The following is a 15,265-nucleotide window of genomic DNA, read 5'->3' on the forward strand; positions in this document are numbered from 1 at the left end:
CACAGTGAGAACAGGATGCTGGACTTAGATGGGCCGTTGGCTTGATCCAGCAGGCTTGTCTTATGCTCTAGAGCAGTGTTTCTCAAACATGGGTCTCCAGCTGGTTTTGGACTATAATTCCCATCATCCCTGACTACTGGTCTTGCTAGCTAAGGATGATGGGCGTTGTAGTCCAAAAACAGCTGGAAACCCAAGTTTGGGAAATGCTGCTCTTGAGCTACAAACCTTCTGCTGTGATTGCACAGGTGTAGATAATGGGTGGTGCTCTTGGGCGCCTTGGAATTCCCTCCCTGGAGCGGTTGGGTGCACTTTCTGGCAAACCAGGTCCTTCTTACTCCTCAGCCTGCCCACAAAGTGTATCCCCACTTCTCCCTCTCTCTCTCAATGCAGATCCAGCTATGTTCCTTCATCTAGTTCATGATGGTTGGGGGTCAGCCCAGAATAACTGAGTTGGGCTCCACCTTCCCCTGTGTGTCATAGACGGCACTGCCCACCTCCATCTCTTCTTGCCCAGACACAGCTCAGAAGGGCGGAGGATGTTTGGGACGTTTGCTTGGGTTCGGTTTTAGCCTATGAGAGCAAACTTTAAAAAGTTCCTGCCACAGGAAATGGCAGTGCTGATGCTGGACGGGATTGACCACTGTTGCAACCTTTCATGGAGGAGCTTGAGTAGGAAAACAGGGCTCTTGCCAGTCAGCCATGGGCGTGGGAAAGCTTCCCAGCTGGCACCGGTTTTGTCCCAAATAAATGGATCTGGTGTGCTGGGGAGGCTGTTTAAATGGTAGGTAAGGAAGCGGCACAGTAGGGCGTTGGCAGAACTTGCGTCCACTTGCAGTTGGCCACTGTGTTTGTGCTGGCTTGGACCTTGATGGCTGACTTCTTAAAGCCACTTGGAATATGGCTTCAATTGTAATTTTAATCCTGGCTCAGGAGGCGGGGGGGGGGGGAGAGTAAAGCAAAGCTGAGAGTAAGGATTTGGGAGAGATCTACCGTATTTATTGCTCTATAAGACTCATTTTTTCCCTCCTAAAAAGTAAGAGGAAATGTGTGTGCGTCTTATGGAACGAATGCCGGCTGCGCGGCTATCACAGAAGCCAGAACAGCAAGAGGGATTGCTGCTTTCACTGTGCAGCGATCCCTCTTGCTGTTCTGGCTTCTGAGATTCAGAATATGGTTCAGTTCAGATTTAAACATGTGCCTGATTTTGCTGATTTGGAACACGTTGTATATACTGTCTTGATTTTCAATAAATTACATGGGGGGGGGGGAATAAAGCTGAACCAATGTTGTGCTTTTCAAAACAATAGGCAAACTGAAACACAGCCATCTTTTGAAACTTTGCACTTCTCTGAATTTGGTAGTGCTGTTCTCCAGCCAAGTAATGTGTACAAAAATGCATATACATATGTTTGAAAATGCATTATGTTAGGGGGGGAATTGCTTGCAAAAAGTGTGTGTATTAGTCAAAGCTGCATATAAAAATATGTTTATTGTGAGACATTCACGCTAAAATGCCAGTGAGATTTCATGAGAACTTCTTTTTAAAAATGTGAATTGTTGTGGAAATGGGGGAAATTGAATTTAAGTTTGGAAATAGAAGGAGCTTGGAAAAATGAGATTTACGGATTGTGGCATGACTGAGATAAGCCACCTTTCTTGCCTTCACCTGCTTCCTTGGCTTGGCCTCCTTAGAAGACCCTTGTTTGCCATGGTTCTGTTTCCACCTCTTTTGGAATAGCCTCTGTTGAGCGCAGGGAAGGGATGCTTGGAGGCTTCTTCGCCTGGGGGAATTCTCTGCCAGTGTTCTACATTGCTCTGCTTTTAAACCAGGAATCCTCTGCGGTTCACTTCCAATCACACGGTGCATTTTAAAAACAAAAATTATTATGAAGCTTTCTGCAAAAGGTGTCTCATGTTGCAGGAGCTGTAATTTTGCTACAGGGAAGAGTTTTATAACCTCAACATTTCAAACATGGCTTTTTTATCATTTAAGAAACTTTATATAATTTAGTCTTTAACTGTACAATGCCAGGGAAAATAAATAAATAATGGAGCTGAGATTTCCAGCTCAGAGTAATCTTAATTTTTGCATGTTCCTTGCAGTTGTTTTTTTGTTGTTGTCACTGCTACATTTGCATCCCTTTGCTCTTGTGTTTTTTAAATGCCCTCCCCACTGTTAATCTGTTCTGTACAGAGAGTTGGGAGAAACACTTTAAAAATTCAATTCGTGCAAGCGTGTGAGAGTTAGAGGGAGGAGTGCCTAAATAATAGTGACAAGCAAGAATACAGAAGCTTAATAGCCTCTTCTTTCGTTCTTGGGGTGATGTGCTTCCTGCTTACCCCTTCTTGGCTGTACATGCTAAATCTCTTGGATCTAGGTGCAGTGGATATTCCCTATTCCTTGATTTTCCAGGAGAGCAAGATCAAAACGTCTGGTTGTCCTGTTCTTCCCACCCTGCTGGTGAACAAAATGGGCAACAATGCAGTGCCATTCTGCCAATACATTAATAACCAGCCAACTTGTCTCTGTGGATTCATTTCCTTCTCATTGCCATAAGATTCTTTTGTTCAATAGGGAAGAACTCTCAAACCAAAGCCCTCTGCCTTTTCCACTTCTAATATTGCCTTTTCGTTTCCAACATTTCAGATCGCTGGATGGCCGGCTGCAGGTATCCCACCGAAAGGGTCTCCCTCATGTTATATATTGCCGGCTCTGGCGGTGGCCAGATCTTCACAGCCACCATGAACTGCGAGCCATGGAGATGTGTGAATACGCCTTTAACATGAAGAAGGATGAAGTCTGTGTGAATCCGTATCACTATCAAAGAGTGGAGACACCAGGTACTATAACAGGCCTCTGTTGTTGTTGTTGTTGTTGTTTTAGTGTTTGTGTAGAAGGCTGGGACACTGGCAGCCGGAGCAGGTGGTGGAATTGCACCCAACATTGTACAGGAATTGCATCCAATACTGCTGACCTTGTTGTTCGACTTCTTGCTGACATTTGCTCCTTGGCTGTCTTACCTCTTCAGTGCTACCTCCAGTATTGGTTCCGAGGCATACAGAGATCCCAGCTGAGTTTCCACCACTGGATGATTATAGCCACTCCATTCCAGAGAACACTAACTTCCCAGCGGGCATAGAACCTCAAAGCAACTACATTCCAGGTACGGTATGCTTTGGCCCAACAGAAGTGGTGTGCGGACCCTTTTAGTTGGGTGGATGGAATTACAGCTCAGGTGCTCTGTCGGCAAGACCAGAGGTGACCAGGCTCAAGGCCTGGGAGATCTGCATTGTCTCCTTTGACTAGACCCACCTGCTCCCCAGGTCTACCAGACCCAGGTACAAAAATAATGGTGAGCTGTGAATTAAGCAACAGATGGTGGTATCCAACTCAAGGATTTCTGCTTATGCGATGGGTGTGTTACTCAGTGTTACTTTGGATTCAGCCCAGAGTGCCTCTGAGGAATTTGTGATCAATACCAGAACTAAGAACCAGATATCCACGTCTGGTGCCCCTCTAACGCCTGAGTATTCTCTTTCAGCCACCTGGTTTGTTGGGGGTGGGGAGACCTTTTCAGTTGCCGCTATTGTCATTAAATAAGTAAATGTTGCTAAGCAGCTGGGAATTAGAAATCCTTGCTTTGATCTACGGCAAATCACCCCAAGATCTTCCAGTCAATCTGGCCTATTTTCTGCCCACCTCTGGGCTTAGACACTCGGAACACATTAACATTTCTGCTTCTATGTATCGCCAATCTACCTATTTTGAATGGAAGTAACTTTAGCAATGAAGGTTGTCGCCTCAGGGCTTTCAACTTCTTCCTCCTTTTCTCTTGCTTCCGAGCAGAGAGAGAAAGAGCCTGTGTGTCTTAACTCATTTTCTATTCCCAGTGAATAAAGGAGCATGGGGAAGGAGGTCTTCTGAAAATTAACTCTGGAGTCTAGAGTGGGCTCAGGATAAGGTCCTTGTAAGTCCTGGACTTTAGAGAAGCCTCAGTTGACCCGTCTGTAAAAGGGGAAGCTGTAGCTACCGATCTTGCAGCATTTGCCCTAAGGAGGTGATGGATTATAAAGCTCTTTTTGAGACATTGGACAAGGGCAGCATTGTTTATAAATATGTGCTCATATTTCCTGAATTTTGCTTGATTTTTATGACAGCTCTGTTTCTCTCCCCCCCCCCTGTGCCCTGTGCCCCCACTTGCAGAAACACCCCCTCCTGGTTATCTGAGTGAGGATGGAGAAACCAGTGACCATCAGATGAACCATAGCATGGATGCAGGTACATCATGCTGGAAATTAATATGTGGCATTTGATGGAATTGTGCTCATCTCTCTTGTCATTTTAGTAGAATAATCTACCAGAGTTTGAAAACTCCTTAGAAGTGATCTCTTTCCCAGTCTCTTGCACTCTGTATATGGGGGTAGCATGCAGCCACATTTTACTTGGTCATGTTCATTAATTTTAAGAAGTCCAAGTTAGGTCTGTTAATTTAAATGAGTTTACTTGGAGGAAAACTTAGCTGAATGCCACCCACTGCCCCTTCTCCACCTGGCTTGGAGTCTTCCATCTCTCTTTATTTATTTAGGCTGTTATTCAAACCCCTGATTCATTGTGCCTAGAGGTGGGCAGGGCAGTAGTGGAAGAAGGGAATGAGATCTCTCTCTGCCCAGCCCGGACTGCTCCACCAGCCTATGCCCATGGAGTGATGCTGGCATCCCTCCTCTGGCATGCAGTTCTCAGTTCTGCCTGTCAAAGGTGTGGACTCCCACTGGCAGAAGCCCCATATCAGGGCACTGGGGAGACAGCATCATGCCTGATCCGGGCCTGATTGCTGCTCCCCCTCCAGGCTGGCACAGCATCCTCCCCATCTCCATTTTGTCCTCCTAACAACCTTGCATGGTTAGGTTAGCCTGAGCAACAGTGACTGGCTCAAGGACACCAAGTGAGCTTCATGGGCCGAGTGGGGATTTGAACCCTGGTCTCCCAAGTGCTAGTCCAACACTCTGACCATTACACCATCTTGGCTCCATATGGCTCTTCTTTCCATTTACAGCTGAAGAGGAAGGGAAAAGTTGGGGCAAACACAAGGGCTGGTCAAGGGAGAACTGGCGAGTTGGGAAGAGAGAATGGGACAATCCACGCCAACACCCCTGCCACGTATTGTTTGCCATCTCCCTCGCCATAGCTGGGGCTGAAGAATGCTTGTGGGTTTCTAAAAGGGGAACGAGTGACACATTTATCGTCTTTTGCCATAAGCACACAGGTGGGAGGAGGCCGGTGTGGGATTGCTGGTAGGCCTCACGCTCAACCCTCTTTGGTACAACACCATTGGTGTGTGCAATTATTGGCCGTGTGGTCGGCGTCTGTCTGAAACGCTATACGGGGCATGCCTTCAGGGCCATAATTATTTGAATTGGCTTTGGCTTTGAATGTACCATCGGAGTGCCCTGTCCGCGTGGGAAAACATACAGTTTTTAAAATCTGTGTCTTTGATTCCTAAGCAGATGTTTTCCATGCAAAATACAAAGGTAGAGGGGACGCAAAGAATGGCTCAGGCATCAGTGGCATGTGCTCATGGAACTGACATGCAGCAGGTGTCTTAGAATCATAGAATCATAGAGTTGGAAGAGACCACAAGGGCCATCGAGTCCAACCCCCTGCCAAGCAGGAAACACCATCAGAGCACTCCTGACATATGGTTGTCAAGCCTCTGCTTAAAGACCTCCAAAGAAGGAGACTCCACCACACTCCTTGGCAGCAAATTCCACTGTCGAACAGCTCTTACTGTCAGGAAGTTCTTCCTAATGTTTAGGTGGAATCTTGGAACCATTGCTCCGTGTCCGCTTCTCTGGAGCAGCAGAAAACAACCTTTCTCCCTCCTCTATGTGACATCCTTTTATATATTTGAACATGGCTATCATATCACCCCTTAACCGCCTCTTCTCCAGGCTAAACATGCCCAGCTCCCTTAGCCGTTCCTCATAAGGCATCGTTTCCAGGCCTTTGACCATTTTGGTTGCCCTCCTCTGGACACGTCTTGGTCCATGCTATATGGTGAAGGCTTGAGCCTCTAGTGCAGCCTTTTACAACCCGGTGGACTCCAGATGTCTTGGACAGCAACTTAGCTGTCACCTGGGATCAGCCATTCAGTCATGGGGAGAGATGGAATGCAGAGTTCAATCCATCAGCTTTGCCCAAAGACCAGCTCCTTCAGGCACCTCCTTCCCCTGAGCTGTGCCAGCTGGTCATTGTAAGAACAGTTTAAGAACTGGTGCCCGAGTCTGATGTTTTATTTGTCCCTCTTCCCTCTCTGTCCTTTTTTCCTTGTGTGTCATTTTAAAAAAACTGAATTGCAAGCCTGTCCAGATAGCGACTATCTCTTATTTTGATTGCTGTATGTAAGCCACTTGAGAAGCCTTTCTTGGCAGAAGAGCAGGGTGCAAATACCCCATCTCACTCTCTTATTTCAGACAGAAAGAAGAAGTCCTCCTTGCTTTCTCTTTGGGCATGGGAAGCCCACTAGGCCAGTGATGGTCAAACTTGGCCCTCCAGCTGTTTTGGGACTACAATTCCCATCATCCCTGACCACTGGTCCTGTTAACTAGGGATGATGGGAGTTGTAGTCCCCAAACAGCTGGAGGGCCAAGTTTGGCCATCACTGCACTAGGCTTTAGGCAGCAGAAGGAGCAAGTACAGACCCGGTGGCTGCCCTATAATCTGCTGGTGGGCACCACCTTCAGCTGCAGGATGGTGCCCTGCTCTCCCTGTGCCAGCAGTGTCACCCACCCACCTGCTGAAGAGGCAGCAGTGGGATCCCAGGTAACTCCCAGTTAGAAGTGCCTCACGAATTTTTCTTCAGACTTGCCCAAGAACTTCAAGCGATTGTTGTGGATATGAATGTCACCACTATTTTAAAAGCACTATAGTAGCGGTATCAACTTAATTCCTTCATTACAGGGGGGGGTGGACTAGATGACTCTTTAGGTTACTTGCAACTCTACAGCACTAGGATTCCGTGTTTCTTCTTGGGCAGATAGTATCTTAGCATAATTGTATCTTCTTTCTCTCCCCACCCAGGTTCTCCAAATTTATCTCCAAATCCAATGTCCCCTGCACACAACAATCTGGGTAAGGATGGTGCCGCTTGGGCTTTTTTGAAATTCACATAAAGGTGTTTCGGGGATGGCCTAGGCAGTGATATGAAGCCGGTGGGTGGGGCACCTAACAGGGAAATGTATTGCAAAGGTGGTTTGTTTTAATAATTAGTTTAAGGCTGGATTTGAAAGAAGCTTCTGACTGCATGTTATGACTTAACAGAGAATTGCATGAAAATGCTCTACAGGTGGTATTTAACACCTGTTAAACTGGCCAGAATGTTTAGAACTAGGCCAAACACCTGTTGGAAATGCGGGGAGGCAGAAGGCACAATGATCCACATGTGGTGGAACTGCAAAAGAATTAGAGAATTTTGGGAGATAATCTACAACGAACTTTAAAAAAAATGTTTACATGTTCATTCCCCAGGAAGCCTGAAGCCTTTCTGCTAGGAATAATGAGCAATGAAATCTCAAATAAATTTGGGAGAATTTTTATGTGTGCAACAGTAGCAGCTAGAATTTTAATCGCAAAGGGTTGGAAAGGAGATGCTACCCCATCCATACTAAATTGGCAAAACAAAATGTGAGATTATGTGGAACTGGCCAGATTATCAGCAAAGTTTCAAGAAGTTACTGATCAAAAATTTAATAGAGAGTGGGACGTGTACAGAGTTTATTTCAAAGAACATTGCAAAAACGTAAATCCATTGGCAGGCTTGGAGTGACTTTCCGCGTGTAATAAGATAATTCGATAAAATCAATGTAATTTAAATAACCTAGAAGAGACAAAGCTTAGTGTGTAGTTAATGAAAGGAGCTTGGGAACCACAATGAGGGGATCAGAGGTCATGTGGAAACCAACTACAAATTGTTACCTACAACAAGCACTAATTATGGAATAAATGTTTGTTTACGTTTTTTTCTTTTCTTTCTGTTGATTACTTTGTGTTGTGTAGTTTTTAAAACCAATGAAGCATTAATATTTGCTCCTCTCAAATTTTCACTCCTCTCCTTTCTTGCAGATCTCCAGCCAGTCACTTACTGTGAACCTGCCTTCTGGTGTTCCATCTCCTACTACGAGCTCAACCAGCGTGTTGGGGAAACTTTCCATGCGTCGCAGCCCTCCATGACGGTGGACGGCTTCACCGACCCTTCAAACTCTGAGCGCTTCTGCCTCGGGTTGCTGTCGAACGTCAACCGCAACGCAGCGGTGGAGCTCACCAGGCGACACATCGGTAGCGTCTCTTGCCTTGTTGCATCCGAGGAGAGTTTGGTGGTGGAATTTGGTGGAGAGTTTGGACCACAGGAAGCCACACTATCCTCCACCAGGGCCAGGGCTTTTTCAGTGATGGCTCCGGCCTAGTGGAATGCTCTGTCCCACAAGACTAGGGCCCTGCAGGACTTGATCTCCTTCCTCAGGGCCTGTAAGACAGAGCTGTTCTGCCTGGCCTTCAATTTGAATTAGTCTGATCCTCTATTCCCTTTTTCCTCTTCTATGAAGAAACCCTTTCTGGGACCCCACATTTAAATTCTTCCCTGGTCTCCTTGCTGGCCCTAGAAGGACCAACTTGGCCAGTTAGCCCCGGTGATCATTTGATGTCTACTGACTGGGTTCCCCCCCCCCATGACTCCTGAATTTTTGAATTTTATTGATATTGATGCTGTATTTTATGTTGTATTTTATGCTGTTTTTAAGTCACATTTTAACCAATGTTTTATCTTTGCTGTTAGCCGCCCTGAGCCCAGTTTTTAAACCAGGATGAATAAATTATTATTATTATTATTATTAATAATAATAATAATAATACATTTTATTTATATCCCGCCCTCCCCAGCCGAAGCCGGGCTCAGGGCGGCTAACAAGAATAAAACAGTACAAAAGTACAACACAAACAACACTCATTATTATTATCATCATCATCATCATCATCTGGCTGGGCCACCCACACTTGGCTACCTCGGAGGCTGGCCGTGAAAATTAATTATGAGCAACCATGTGACTTATTGGGGGGGTGGGGAAGGCAGGGATAAAATTTAAACACCTGAATTCCATCCAGGGTAACACACTAAGTGTCTCATCCAGCCCAACATTTTGTCTGTCCACAGTGGCGGGGCAGGTGTCCCCAGGGTAGCTTCCAAGCCATTTGAGAGCGAGAGAGAGCCATTAATTCCGAATGTGTCCTTCCTTGCCTTTTGACTGCTTTTGCCCTGACTTTGCTGCCCTGTGTTTTCCTAGGGAGAGGAGTGAGGCTATATTACATCGGAGGGGAGGTGTTCGCTGAGTGCCTTAGCGACAGTGCCATTTTTGTCCAGTCTCCTAACTGCAACCAGCGCTATGGGTGGCATCCAGCCACTGTGTGCAAGATCCCACCAGGTAACTCACAAGTGGCTTTCCTCCTTTGCTGCTGCATGCCTGCCACTATTTCTTTTGTCCCTGTGAAGGCCTCATCCACCAGCTGCCATGACTTTTGAAACTCTGCAAGGGAGGAATAGATGTGGTCTCTTTTTGGTGGATGTGAGACAATTGCCAACCCTTACCTGTAAGATGCCTCCATCTCAGCAGAGCTGTGTCCATGCTACCCAAACTACAGCATTTGGGGTGCAGCACCCAATGCCCCAAGGGCTCTCATTTTTTGGAAGCTCTATCCATTTCTCCAGAACAATTTTCATTGACCAAGTTTCACCAGTTTTCAAGCGCAGCCAAGTTCTCCGGGTCCCCCGTGGATGGGTCAATGGTAGCTGTCCAAACGACATTGATGGGGAAGTCTTCTCCAGCACCAGAGCCCACCATGTCACCCATTCCACTTCTGGGGAAGAAGTCTCCCTTTTTTGTGGCAATGCAAAGATATTAATTCTGCAAATCTTCCATTTGGGTCCATGGCAAGGGAAAGGACTTGAACACAGGTCCTCAAACCGAACTTATTTTGCTCCTTAACTGGGCTTTCATGGCAAGGTCCTTCGGAACAGCTTTCCTCAAGTTTGTGCCTTCTAGGTGTTTTGATCACTGGGAGCTGCAGTCCCAAACATTGAGAGGGCACCAGCTTGGGGAAGCTCCTGTACTGTCGAATTTGTAGATAAAACTTGACAGGATATATCCTAGGGATTGCAGCTTCCCCTTCATTTGCCTTCTGACCTCACTATCAGAAGGCTGTGCTTGTGTGTATATCTGTAGGCGTTGGCCTGAGCTTGTGCCTAGATCAGCAACTCTGCGCCTGCCAAGACTTGGGAGTTCATCTGGTTGGGGCGCTGAGCGAAGCGCAGCAACGCTGTCATGTGTTTGACAGCCGACGGGAAAAGTTTTTTATTTTCCTGCCTCCCTGTGCTCCAAAGCAGCTGTGAAACTTTTTTTAAAGAGAGGGAGTTTTAGCTCGCAGCTGGGCCCGTGCATCAAAAACTTGGACTTCGGAGGAAGGAGCTCCTCTGAACGTTGAGTGGGTGACGAAGGGAGTGAACAGTGTTTTGTGTTTGTTTGTGTGCATTAAGAACTGACTGTGCAGCTTGCTACTAGAACTGAGCGCAGGTGCTTCCGCCATGATGCTAAGAGCATCTTCTTCTCCCAGGCACCCCCAGTCTCCACTTGGCAATGGGTGTGGGTGAAGGTTAACCTCCATGGGGAGGGACTTGGGTCTTAGTCTTCAGCATCATTTACTGCTGGGCCGGGCAGACTTCAGGCTTAGAATGCAAAAAAGAGCCTGCTGGATCAAGCCAATGGCCCATCTGGTCCAGCATCCTGTTCTCACAGTAGCCAACCACATGTCCCCAAAGGAAACCCACAAGCAGGACCTGAGCATGAGAGCTGTCTCCTTCCCTCCTGGGGTTTCCAGCAGGTGGTATTCAGAAGCATTGCTGCCTCTTGACTGTGGAGCATAGCCTTTGTGGCTAGTAGCCATTATCTTCCAGCAATTTGCCAAATCCTCTTTGAAAGCCATCCAAGTGGGTGGCTTTCACTACCTCCGATGGGAGCAAGTTCCATAATTTAACTATGTTCTGTGTGAAGACTATGTATCTGCCCTGAATCTTCAAACACTCTTCCTCTCCTGTTAGAATGGCAGGGTTGGGGTTTGGGGGGGGGGAGTGGAGAAGAGGATGAGCTCGTTGCATTATTATTAAACATTACAAGGTTATGGCTGGCATTTTCAGGGTTATCGCCTCCCTACCCCGTCTCCTCTTTCGATCAGAGGGCTCATCTTCCTGACCTTGCAAGGGGTTTGAGGCAGGTGTCTGCAAGATGGTGCCTGCCATTGTGTTCACTGCCCTTGCTGCCTTTCTTACAAAGTTCTGGCTTGTGGAGGAGTGTGTGGTCACTTCTCATTCAGAAAATAAAATCTTTCCATGTGTCTCCGCATTTCACATTGACATTTGCCCTGATCTTGTCTTCAACAGGTTGTAACTTGAAGATTTTTAACAACCAGGAATTTGCTGCCCTTCTGGCCCAGTCTGTGAACCAGGGCTTTGAAGCCGTCTACCAGCTGACGAGAATGTGCACGATCCGAATGAGCTTTGTCAAGGGCTGGGGGGCCGAATACAGGTCAGGTCCTCGTTGTTGTTCTTGTTGTTGTTCTTGTTGTTGTTGTTAATGAATCCATTCCCTACCTTTCTGCAAAAGTACACAAGGCAGCTTGCAGGAGACTGGCAACTGTACAAAACAAAAGTCAAATCTAAAAATGGGGGGGCACTCTAAAAGCAAAACTAGCAAGCAAAACCAGCAGCAAGATAACGCAAGATCCATTAAGACAGGCAGGCCCCAAAGTCCTGTTGTGCTGTCAAAACAAGGCAGCTCTGTATGTGGTACTGGGGTGGATAGAAAAGAGGGGGGAACTGTCCAAATCTCACTTTTTGTGGGGCCTGACTCAGCTTACATGCCCTTGAGAAAGGGGAGCTGTGGGAGGGAGGGGCATCAGTGCAGGAAATCCTGCAAGCTTCTCCATTGTGGATAAGGCAAGGATGGCTGAATTCTCCAGGTTGGGGCCCTGGTGGTGATGGAGTGTCAGGGCCCCTTCTGCTTTAGCTGCTCAATCCGTCTCGCGTGGGGACTGTCTTCTCTCTCTTCTTTTTAATCCATTGTATTGGGGGCGGGGCAGGTAGGTAACTAACTTGTGACCCTCCAGGTAGTGTTAGACTACAACTCCCATCCTCCCTGACCACTGGCCATGCTTGCTGAGGCTGATGGGAACTGGAGTCCAGTGACTTCCGGAGGGCATTGCATCGATCACCCCTGCTCTGCATGTTTATAGTTGGAGTCTAGGGGACTTGGAGATGGAAGGAATCTATTCTGAGATTGGAGATGTTAATAAGAGTGTGGTGCTGATAGCCCTAAGGTTGCAGGTTTGATCCCCATAGGGGCATAGCTGTCAATGTTTTCCTTTTTTTAAGGGAGATTCCCTTATTCCGAAAAGGATTCCTCACAAGAAAAGGGAAAAGTTGACAGCTATGCATAGGGGACAACTGCATATTCCTGCATTGCAGGGGATTGGACTACATGATGCTCAGGGTCCCTTCCAACTCCACAATTCTAGGAATTATTTCTAAGTAAGCAACCATTTTGCACCATGTGAGAGGCGAGAGTGTTTTCAGTTAAGAACCTAAGAGCCTTGCTGGATCAGACCAGTGGTCCATCCAGCCCAGCATCCTGTTCTCAAAGTGGCCAGCCAGGTTCCTGTGGGAACTCACAAGCAGGATCTGAGCACAAGAGTCCTCTCCCCTCCTGCGATTTCCAGCAGCAAAGACTCAGAAGCACTGCTGCCTCCGACCATGGAGCAGAGCGTGGCCATCATGGCTAATGGCTACTGCTTGTGCACCCCCTTGCTGGTAACTCTGGGGGGAAAGAGAGGGGGGAGATTGAACACAGCCTAATTTTTGCTTGGTTGAAGGTGCTGTGCAGACAGGATCAAAGCCAGGAAGATTCTTAAAGGGCATTCTGGGTCCCTGTTCCTTGGTCTTCTTCAAGAGAGGGCTCCCCATCAAAGTCTCCTTGCAGCTGCGCCTTTGCAGACCTCCTCCTCCTCCTCCTCCTTGCAAGTGACTGGAGATGAAGCCCAGAGCCGAGGCCTCTCGGGTTACCCCCTTCAACTTCTCCAGATGTCTGGAGTCTATTTTGTTTTGAAACCAGCTTGCTCCCTCCCTCCCTCCCCGCTTGCCGACTGTGTTTCGTCTTGGCCGAGGGCCAGGGCTCTTAATGAGATCCAGATGAGTGGGTTGCATTGGGTGGGGAGGGACTGGCTCTCATTCGGGGATGGTGCTCCAGTCCAGAGTGCCTTTTGCTCTTGGTGCAATATGGCCGCTGTCCTCCAGTGAGTTAACTTTGGCATCGCCAGGGTTGCTGCGTCTAGTTGGGTCTCTGTCCCAGCGCAAAGCTACCCCCGCTTCCCAAATCACTCGCCTTTGCTGTTTTTGCTCTTCAGGCTTTTGATTTGTACAAAAGATGTGCTTTAGGGAGCCATGTAGCTGCACAGAATGAGCTTCCCATTCTGTCCCCACCCCCTCTCTAAGTCAGTGGCTTGGGAATGGGTGTGGTGATTCTCTTTGACAATTACAGGGTAGCCAAAATAGGTTGTGGGTTGTGCTTGCAGAGACAGGGGAGGTGCTTCTTAACACCTGCAAAGCTTCCTGGGAGGGTTTACAGCTCTACAGTGTTCAATCTTTGGACTCTGGCACACAAATTGGCATCCCGAGAAACCCCTTTCCTTTTTATTTTGTTTTTAAATATAAGCTTCCAGTCCTCAAGGCTGTGGACAGGGGCTTACATGTGTGTGAGCAGAGGGGCAGCTAAAACCTTCGTGTAGCTCTTTGTCAAGTCTGCACAGTTGAAGACCCACCCAGTGAAACATTGCCTGCCCTCCTGCCCCCCATGTCTCAAATAAACCTCCTGTTTCTGTCTCCCTCCCTTAGATTGCAGAAAGGGGGGCTGCCCAGCTGTTGAAAGGCCACACAAGTTCTGGGGGCTGTGCAGGGCTGCCTCCCCTCCCCCCATTGATTAGTAGAAGCCAAACAAGGGGGTGCACACTTTAAAATATGCAGCTATGGAACTGACACAATCTGTGCTGGTTGCAGAATTCCTGGCACAGAACTTTGATACCTTCTCTTGCGATTTTTAGTGTGGGGAGCACATAGCCCTGATTCTCATTCTTCCTTCTCCTCGTTTCTAGGCGGCAGACGGTCACAAGCACTCCCTGCTGGATCGAGCTTCATCTGAACGGCCCCTTACAGTGGCTAGACAAGGTCCTGACCCAGATGGGCTCCCCCAGCATCCGCTGTTCCAGCGTGTCTTAAAGGAGCCTGGAAGCAGAAGCCTAGACTTGCAAGCGGAATCTGTTTTAACTCCTGGCAAAGGGCAACCTAAGTCAGTCCCTCACCTGAGAATTTACCTCTCTTTGTTTTTTAAAAAGAAAACTTACGGATCGCATTGAAAACGAGCATTTAGGGTTCGCCAGTGACATTGTGGCCGACAGTCTCTTGAGGCCCGATGCCACGTAGTGATGGCTCCTTCCTCTCAGTGAAAGATTTTGCTCTGGCGCTGCTTGAACGAACAGAGGTTTTGCTATTGCAGTGCCTCGTGGACCTTGCCCAGACAGTTGGCACTTCAGTCGTAGAGAAATTTTGGACTATGGTAGAAGATGTTTTGACACACGCTGCCAAGTGTGAGTTCCAGTGAAGTGTAGCAAGACTTGCAACTTCCCTTGCAGAGGTTCTGCAGCTCACGTTGGATGTCCACAGATGCCCTTGTCAGCAGTTCTCAGAACGGGGGAGAGCAAGGAGAAGGGCCTCTTCTGTCTGTCTCTATCCTCTGCCATCCCACCGCCAGCCTGGCCGCTTCACTAGAGGACATCCAGCTTGGGAAATGGGTGGCAGAGGGACTGCTTTTACATTCCTTTAAAAAAAAAAAATGTTTTGCTTCTGTGCCTGCATCCTGCATTTCTGCCTGCCAGGCCCATCCCTGTTAGCAGCAATTCAATGAAGCAGCATTGCCCCAAGCTTACAGATATTTCACTTCTTGCAGTGTGGAAGGCCTGATTTATACTGTAGTTGCAATGATCTCAGAGGTGGTACTATGCATAACATCACCACATTCCACTTCAGTGTATATTTCAGTGTTCCTTCTCTGTCACAGGGAGATCTTGTTGATTTTCCTCTGATTTCCCCATTAACCTATTTAACTTGTGGGTTGTCCT

At 47.6% G+C, this 15,265-nt stretch overlaps 1 protein-coding gene across 1 annotated transcript in view; it reads left to right on the forward strand.

The window, feature by feature from the left end:
* The window catches only part of SMAD3 (SMAD family member 3), a 58,529-nt gene extending 44,145 nt beyond the window's left edge, over positions 1 to 14,384 (forward strand). Inside the window, exons 2-9 of the mRNA XM_081839159.1 lie at positions 2,648 to 2,841; positions 3,030 to 3,164; positions 4,205 to 4,279; positions 7,079 to 7,129; positions 8,120 to 8,332; positions 9,334 to 9,471; positions 11,481 to 11,625; positions 14,243 to 14,384. Coding sequence (XP_081695285.1) covers positions 2,648 to 2,841; positions 3,030 to 3,164; positions 4,205 to 4,279; positions 7,079 to 7,129; positions 8,120 to 8,332; positions 9,334 to 9,471; positions 11,481 to 11,625; positions 14,243 to 14,366 — 1,075 coding nt within the window. The 3' untranslated portion in view covers positions 14,367 to 14,384. The remainder of the gene's footprint in view (positions 1 to 2,647; positions 2,842 to 3,029; positions 3,165 to 4,204; positions 4,280 to 7,078; positions 7,130 to 8,119; positions 8,333 to 9,333; positions 9,472 to 11,480; positions 11,626 to 14,242) is intronic.
* Positions 14,385 to 15,265: the final 881 nt, after the last annotated feature.

Source organism: Podarcis erhardii (assembly GCF_964252035.2).
Source record: "Podarcis erhardii genome assembly, chromosome: 14".
NCBI lineage: Eukaryota > Metazoa > Chordata > Lepidosauria > Squamata > Lacertidae > Podarcis > Podarcis erhardii.